This window comes from Glossina fuscipes, unplaced genomic scaffold (genome assembly GCF_014805625.2).
Source record: "Glossina fuscipes isolate IAEA_lab_2018 unplaced genomic scaffold, Yale_Gfus_2 121, whole genome shotgun sequence".
In the NCBI taxonomy this organism is placed as follows: Eukaryota; Metazoa; Arthropoda; class Insecta; order Diptera; family Glossinidae; genus Glossina; species Glossina fuscipes.
The window spans coordinates 9003768-9012415 of NW_023998464.1; the positions used below are offsets into that span (position 1 = coordinate 9003768).

Genomic DNA, 8648 nt, shown 5'->3' on the forward strand with positions numbered 1-8648 from the left:
AAATGTTTCACAAACTTCGTCGTCTAATTTTTAACCACGCAGCGAAATGACTTGAATGCGTTTATTGGAGCCGTCGTGCGACACATTACCATGCAGTTTAGTTTTAACAACAGAAACCAAATACATATGAAATTATAACTCACGAATGTTAAAATTTTAAAGAATTTCATTAGAAAGGTTGTTAATAATTATAAAATATATTTTATATACGTACGTACATATACATAATGGCCTCAGATTTTTCGTTATCTTAAAAATATTACGTTAGCTATAAATATACATAAATATCTTCTACAAATAATTCCTATTACATTGGCTTAATTAATTCTTCTCAACTGAACTGATTAACTTATGGATGTATACGCATATTGAAAAACTACTTTTTACTATATTTTTTTTTGCTTAATTCGCTGAAAGCAAGAAAAAATGCTTTTGAAATTAAACAGACCTCGATATTAACAAAGAAATGTACTTTTACTCGACACGATTATCTGTTTGTGAGTAATATGTATACGGGCATGTTGATGCTGTATTCCACTAAAATTCAGGTATTCGTTTGTGAAACTGAGAAAATAAATACCATTTTTTAACATTCTATTTCAAATTTCAGGAGTTTGGCAATAATTACACTGAAAACATAGATTAGGATGGCTAGACCGTTTATCTTGTAATCATTTGAAATTATCTAGATCGCTTCCTATTTCTGGGACTGTAGAGCGATGGCTTTAAAATGAAAATTATGGTAAAGTAAAAATACTGGTGATTACCATCAATAAAAATTACGCATAAGCAAGTATTTTAATTCAAACCTCTATTTATAACCCGAAATTTATTTTTATATACATAATTTGATTTACAATAATGAAACTTTAGTTATATCAATCAAGTGATTATATGACAAAATACATATACATATGTGCACTTATTGCATTTCCTTGACAACATGTCTAAAAACATTTCTTTTGCAATTTTCCAAATGGATTAAATTTAGGTATTTGAAAGTGCCTGCTGTTTTCTTCGTAAGCTATAAATGATTAAATACAAGTAACTAATAAATATCAGTGTTGAAGATACGAACTTAATAATTTTTAATTTTTTAGGCCTGATTTTGCTATAGCTCAGTACAGATTGATCTTCCTCAATATTGTCTTCCGGCACATGTGGCATGTACGTAAGGTTTCTGCACAACGCGAACATGCTCCATGGCCGCAAAGAAAAGCAACATCACGTGTCCTTTCCATACATATACTACAATAGTGCGATTCTTCATATTCCTGTATTTTATTTTCTAAATAGCGTAATCGATCCACAGATGCTGTACTTGTTGTATCAACATTTGGTATAATACGGCCATTAACATCAATTCTTCGCTCTATATGCACCCCACACCGCAAGCACTTTTTCATTCGTTTACCGCAATCTTCACACGAAATTTGATGTTGGCAGGGTTCAAACTTGATTAATTGGAGGACTTCGTCGCATACAATGCATTCCCGGGGCCCAATTGAATTATCGATTCCACTCTCGATGTCCTTCTCGGCGACATTTGGTAACTCAGATAAACTTCCCTCGCCTTGACGAATCGCGACGGCTCCTTCAAATTCTTCGTCTGGTGTCGATGTTGGCATTTCGTTATTTAGCACACCATTTTTTTGTTGTTTTGGTGACTGTTTACGCAGCGCTAAATTTAACAGAATATTTTGTTTTGGAATTGGATTCAAACTGGATGTATCATCGCTGATATTGGTGAAGCTGTTTGTTGTGTCTGCATCGAGAGACTCATTTAAATTTAACGACTGCATGCCATGTATTAAATTGTCCGCATTTTCTCTACTAGAATTAAGGGTTTGTGGTTGCAGAACATTTGAAGATAAAGTACTTTGATATCCTAAAATTAGTTTCTTTAAGCTTTGGTCTGTTATCCATTCAAATATGACAACTCCCTTGTTGTTTTGCTCAATTCGGCAGCCAAGGCGAGACAAATAGCAAAGAATCGCGTACATTAAGCGATCCTCAGTCAAATAAGATAAATTTTCATAAATCGCATAAATTTCGGGTGAATCTTTTTTCACAGGTTCAGCTGCTTGCAGAAGATTTGTTTTTTTAATGACACACAAATGCATGGCATTATCTCCATCTTCATCTCGTGCGGTTATATCACATCCTAGTTTCACCAACTTTTCTATAGCTCCTGAATGTCCTTGTGAAACCGCCAATAGAAAAGGTGTTTGACGACGGTTATTATGTATGTTTATTTCCGCTTGCCCAATCTTAATTAATACCTCTACCACGTTCGCATGTCCATTAAGAGCAGCCAAATGAAGAGCGGCAAATCCGTCATCCTTCTTCACATTAACTAACTGACGAGCGAGTAGCAGTATGTAACGCGCCGCCAAAGCGTTGCCTTTAAGTGCAGCATGATGAAGAACATTAAAACCTCTGTTATTTCTCACTGTGTAATCAAGGTTGCGAGCAGCGCACAAAAGCTCAACGACTTCAGAGTTTTCTTTTCCAATCGCATCGTGCAGCGCAGTATCTCCATAAGAATCTTGAATATTAACATCAGCGCCAAAAGTTAAAAGTTCCCGCACACAATGTGGAATTTTTTTATGAGCGCATATATGAAGGGCTGAGCAATGGCTTGAATTAAGGTAGTTGATATCAGCGCCATTCTGAAGTAAAACACGCATAGTTTCCGGCTGATTGCCAAATGCAGCATAATGCAGCACTGAATCGCCTTCTTTGTCAATTACATTTACATTAGCACCTTTATCTATTAAAAATTTTACTATATCCACGTGGCCTTGATGAGCAGCTACTTGAATACATGTTTTACCTCCACTCATCGCATTAACGTGATCAGGATGAGCGTTAAGATGCTGCTTTACAAAATCCAGATGACCTTGAGCGGCTTCGCGAACTAACTTATCCACCATTGATGTTCCAGACAAACCAGACAACGGTGTCATCACGTGATCAGTTCGACGATGGCTCAGATCCATCATACTGTTCGAACGCTCGGCCGCTGTAGCTAATGGTGAACGTTCTAATTTAACACACTTTGGATTAAGAGTCCATTCAAATCCATCATCTAGTTGTTCAATTCTCAAATCACCATCAGAATACACTTTCACTACTTTACAAAGTTTGCCAAGAGCCTAAAAATAAAAATAGATATACCCAATTACAGAACATATGTAATGGAGCCCTATCGTAATAATTATTAAGGAAACGTTGTGTTCCTTGGTTAAAAACAAATGTTACTTACATAACGCATTAGTTCTATCCATTCACCATGTCCTTTTTGCAGTTGTTGCACTTTAGCGGCATCATTTATTATAGTTACCAAATCCCCAACACGAAATGAAACAACTTTCACCAAGGCGGCTGGGTGAAAAGTCCAACGATTTGGGCAGCTTTCATATTGTACTCTAAAAGAAAAATAGAAGAAACAAGTTATATAAAATTATCGGTTTTTTTTCCGACAATATATAAATTACTTACCGGATGTCCCCTTTTTCGGTTATACGATGAACTGTTCCTAATTTAGAAAGGTGTTCAAGCATACGAGGATTCCAACCACCATGACCCTGCTGTAGTTTAATCAAGGCATCTACATCCAAGCAAACTTTTACTCGATCCCCTACTGAAAACATTGGCTTAATTGTGGCAACGACCGGCTGTTGCTCCTCAAGTTGACCTGTGCTCGTATACGTACGTTTGTGAATGATTTTCACCGGAATAGTTTTTAAGAATTACAGTGTGCATACCTAATACGGGCATATGATCTTTATAATAATAACCAGCAGATGTAGGTACCACATATTTTAAATCAATGTTGCCCTTATGTCCCAGCCTATACACATTAGTTGAACCAGAAACCCAAGAAACGTTCGCCACACTTCTGCAAGATTCATTATCCCAACCGCGAATCTCAATAACACGGCCAGTTTTGCCTAAATTTGCAGTTCAAATAACAAAGGCAATTTAATTTCATATAAAATTTTCTTATAAACGCTAATGTATATTTTTATAAATCAATTTTTATATATGTAATTCTCAGTACATCTCTGTAATGAATTCGTACGCTAGCTGAATAGTGAATGAATATTTAACGATAAGTTATTTTGAAAGAAACGCTATGAAATGATGATGTAGTTAACTAGATTTTCAAACAAACAACGACTTTTGAATACATTCCAAGGTTGCAAACTTTGAATTCATATTCACAAACCTCCGCTCGAAATTAGCAATTTATTTACCTTCACCTCCATCTTGTTGTCCCCATTCCCAATCCGGCCCACGAACAACCTTTGCTCCAACGAATATACCTTTTAGTTGAATACGTTTGGCTCCATTCCTGGGTGGAACTCGTACACTGAAACACAAAGCGTACGAACAATATAACTACAAATACGCAGTTTGTTAAACGGTTACGATAAACATCTTTACCCTAATGAAGTTGGCGTAGTATATCGAATAAATGCATGATCCTTATCATGAAAATCAGCTCCATAACAGAACGAACATAGGTGGTAGTTTGGACACTGTGCACATTTGAACACAATCCCAGCAATACCGCCTTTAGAGCAACCGTCACAAACTACGTTTGAATGGCGTACTCCTTGAAGATTTCAAAAGTAATATTGCTAAAACTTCAAACATATTCAACATATCGTATAAACGTCTTACCAACTTGAGCGTTATCCACTATAATTAAATCGTACTGATTTTGATATCCTACACGATAATTCGTTCTATGGCCAGAATCCCAATTTACGACTACAGTATTCTCGGGAGAATGCGTTGATCCTAAACGTCCGATTTCGCAAACCGTTCCAACGTGGCCTTCTCCTTCGTCTATAACAATGGAAGAACAACAAATAAACAAGTTGTTTAACCTTAAGCAAAAAGTATGGATACTGGAACACTAATTTTCAACATTCACCAACTAGGACAATTTTCGTTAATTTATAGGAAAGATATTCGGTTCCGCTTTGAATATGCCTCTAAAAAATGGTCGAGTTGAATTTCATTTGAATAATAAATATATATTACAATTTTTGTGAAAATTACGTTTTTGTTTTGCTGTAACGAGCATATTTGCGAAATATATGCTGTTCATAACCCTGTTTGCTCCATTTTTGGAAACTTATTCGCAATAAGCGGACGACGTGGTCATATCGATTGTTAGTTAAACACTAATCGAAAACCCTTTAGACTAAATCTTGAATTCTTTAAAAAATATACCCAGATGTCATTTAAATTTATGCATTAACTAAAGCTTAATTTATTGATTAAGCATAATAATTATTTAACATTAGTTAGACCGAATTTAAGTCAAGAGTCATGTTTAGGTACGTAATAATTCAAAGCTGTTTACTGAGAGCGTTAATATAACAAACCTTGATTTTGCCAAATCCAATTTGGTCCCCGAACCACTCTTATACCAGCCGGTATTGCAGGTCGCATTTCTAATATAAAATATACAATAAAATGTATATAATTAATATAATGTGTTTGCGAAAAAACATTGCGACAAAATAGAATTTTTAGGAACGGACCTAACGATTATTATTGTATAATTTAATTGTCACTAGTAAATATTATTATTATTTAATAAATTAAACTAAATTAATTTAACAAAGAAAAGAACATCCAAATTGTTAAGAAATTTTTTAATTCTGACAGAAACAGAGGGATTGCGCAATAGCTCAATATCTTCATAGCAGTGGAGCTACTGAAAATGTTTCCCACTTTTAGAGGGTTTTTTTGATATAAATTCATAATTTAATAGCATTTGCGTTGCTGAGGTGTAGGCCGAAAACTAACAAACATAAAACATGCTCGGTCGGGAGTCCTTAAGCAAATCCCTTAGTCTAAAGCACTGACTCGATTTTAGAACGCAACTACTAGTGGAAGCACAAGTTTTAAAAATAATTTAAGTTGTTGGGTATGATAAAAGTAATCGCCTAAATGTGTAAAATAATAAATCACTATAAATACTTTCATAAATTTTGTTTCGTTAAATACTTGAAAAAAAACTTAATTTAGAAAGCATGCTTAAAAAATTTTTTTTGAAACAGTTCATCTAATTTAGTTTATTAATTAACAATAATGATTATTAATGGCAAAATATATATTTATTGTATAATAATAGTCACATTATTCAAAAACCAAACGATGGCTTTAAAGAAATAGCGTGCGCCAAAACCAATTCTATAAAATAAATAAATCCCGCTTTAAACTTCAAAGGCCTATCAAAGGATTACTTCAATCCTTGAGAAATCAAAACACTTAACTTATGAGTGGTCACATTTATAACAAAGTATATTCATCTTCAGATATGACGGGCTTTATGGTATTAGAAGTTCTTTCAGCCTTTCCAAAGTATGCAGTGACCTCCTCGATCTCTTTGCAGCAAAAAAAGAGAGTCATCACGGGGAACTAACTTTGTTTGTTGATAGTTTTTTATTTTTCCCCTGTGTCCGCCATTCAAAATCTTCTCAATAACAACTCTTTTTTTCAGCCAAAGCTTGCTTTATGCAACCCAATCTAACTTAAAAAGGGCCTCAATTTTGTCTTAATATTCACATACATTTCCTGCGAATAATTATCACATTTTATTATTTTGCCATATAAGCCACAATTCCCATTGACTTAGCCCGCACATTATAATTATTAATTAATTTTAACATACCAAGAAGACAATATATTTATTGCACCTCAGTTATGAACATCCGTAATAAATACATGTAGATAATAACAATATTGGATCAAGGGAAAGGCCTTAAATACGCCTTAATGGTCACTTTAAACGCACTCGGGCTAGTGGCCATTTTAATACGAAGTGAAAATGCGTTTCCCAACTCAACAGCATTAACAAAGGATAATCTTGATGGCAATAAATACTTTTGGTCAGGCATGAAAAGGAAATTACCTCTAAGTCAAAACAAAAGTTCGTCCGTTCAGATTTGGAAACCGAGAGCCAAAAATATGTTGTATTCCAACACGTAAGTATAGAAACTTTGTGGTTCTTTTACTCCAATTTAGCACATTTTGATATTCGGATTAATAGTAAGCTATACCAATGTGTTTCCAGATATAAAAAAGTGTGCCTATTAGTACGACCAGGATTTGCTTAGCAGATATGCAAACATAAGCTTTCAATTTTCTTCTTATACCTGGATTAATTTTTTCCCATGTTGAGCGCCTTACATTTTTCAAGCGCATTGTCAAGACTATTTGGACTATACAAAGATAATTTTTTTCTTAAGTCACAATCCTTCTGCCCACAAAAAGTTATTTTTATCGGAACGTCAAGTAAAAGGCTAAACAACAAAAAGGTAAGACAGTTGGCAGTTAAATCTGAAATCAAACAAAACATTCGTGAGGTTAGAACGAAAAATGTCATAAAAAGCAGGAAAATTTAATGTAATTGTATTGAGATAATTACGATAGTTTCAATATCATATAAGATATAATAAGAAAGCTTAAAGATAATACCGAACCAATCGCTCCTTCTAGTTCTCATATGTGCAAGTTTTTAAATTTCAAAACACGTTTTAATAATAATCTAATAATTTTAATGCGCCTAACTCCATTTCGATGATATGGAATATACCTCCAAATTATGCAAGTTACTTTTTATATTTTCTCTTCAGAGTAGATATTTTTATATTAATTTGTTTTCTTCTATTCAATAAGTTTCATTTTGTAAGTTTGGTCAAACGTTTCATTCGATGATATTAATGAATGAAATCAACAAAGGTAATGAATGAAAAAGGAAAAACTGAATAACCATGCCGAGAGAATCAAATGCGAACATTTTTTATAAGCGCATGTATATTAAAAATTTTTTTTCCATCTCCTTTCTGAAGATGGCGAAAATATTATTGATGCCGTCGAAGAAGCTTCTTAAGAGTTTTAATTAAACTTACCAGATTGAAGCAGCTTATGCTTAAATAGCTAAAATAAATATTTACTTTTTTTATATTCTTCTTTTTGTGTAAATCTTAGGAATTATGAAATGTAATATACATATATCGATCCCAGACATGCACACATATGGATGCACGTATCTTGTAAATATTTTTACCACTTATTTTTTTTTTTTAATTTAGTTCAGAACAAGTTACACTAAAACCCTTTTTTCCTTTTTTTTATTTGGGAACCAAATTTTATTCCTTTTCGTTAAACAATTTTTTTGTTGGTTGTTATAAACGTATCTTTTTCCGTATGTTCGCAAATGTTAGTATGTATACAAACATATCTACAAATGGCTACTCATAAAAAAGCATATACCACTCGTTTCTTTTGCAATAAAGCCTGCTTGTTATTTACAATGTTTTTAATTTTCTTTGTTGTTTAACATATTTTGCAAATGAAAGTTATAATGTCCAAATGCCAAATAATTATTACATTCAATTTACTTTTTTTAGATTTTTCTGTTTTAATGTTCAGGAAAACCGTGGTTGCCACTACGTCTTACTATAAGAGTAAGAGAGACTCATTCCTACTATATTATATTCCCATTTTCGGATCGATTCTCCAAAGTTTTTTGAGCAATACGACAACTTTTTTAAGAAAAGATATATATATATATATATTTGTAGGAAAAAAAACACAACTGCACGTATTGCATTTTG

The 8648-nt window shown here is 33.3% G+C and overlaps 1 protein-coding gene across 2 annotated transcripts; it reads right to left on the reverse strand.

Annotated features, from left to right (window-relative positions):
- Positions 1–603: 603 nt before the first annotated feature.
- LOC119640455 (E3 ubiquitin-protein ligase MIB2) lies at positions 604–8426 on the reverse strand. 2 transcript variants are annotated; one of them, XM_038038518.1, is made up of 10 exons: positions 7941–8426; positions 7185–7368; positions 5406–5474; positions 4693–4860; positions 4453–4624; positions 4263–4378; positions 3771–3956; positions 3505–3700; positions 3269–3431; positions 604–3158 (listed from the first exon to the last, which is right to left on the reverse strand). In XM_038038518.1, the coding sequence occupies exons 2-10, from the start codon at positions 7231–7233 to the stop codon at positions 1119–1121; spliced, it is 3159 nt and encodes a 1052-aa protein (XP_037894446.1). In that variant the 5' UTR covers positions 7234–7368; positions 7941–8426; the 3' UTR covers positions 604–1118. The 2 variants fall into 2 exon arrangements, with proteins under 2 accessions (XP_037894446.1, XP_037894447.1); XM_038038519.1 differs by lacking the exon at positions 7185–7368.
- Between the last annotated feature and the right edge of the window lie 222 nt (positions 8427–8648).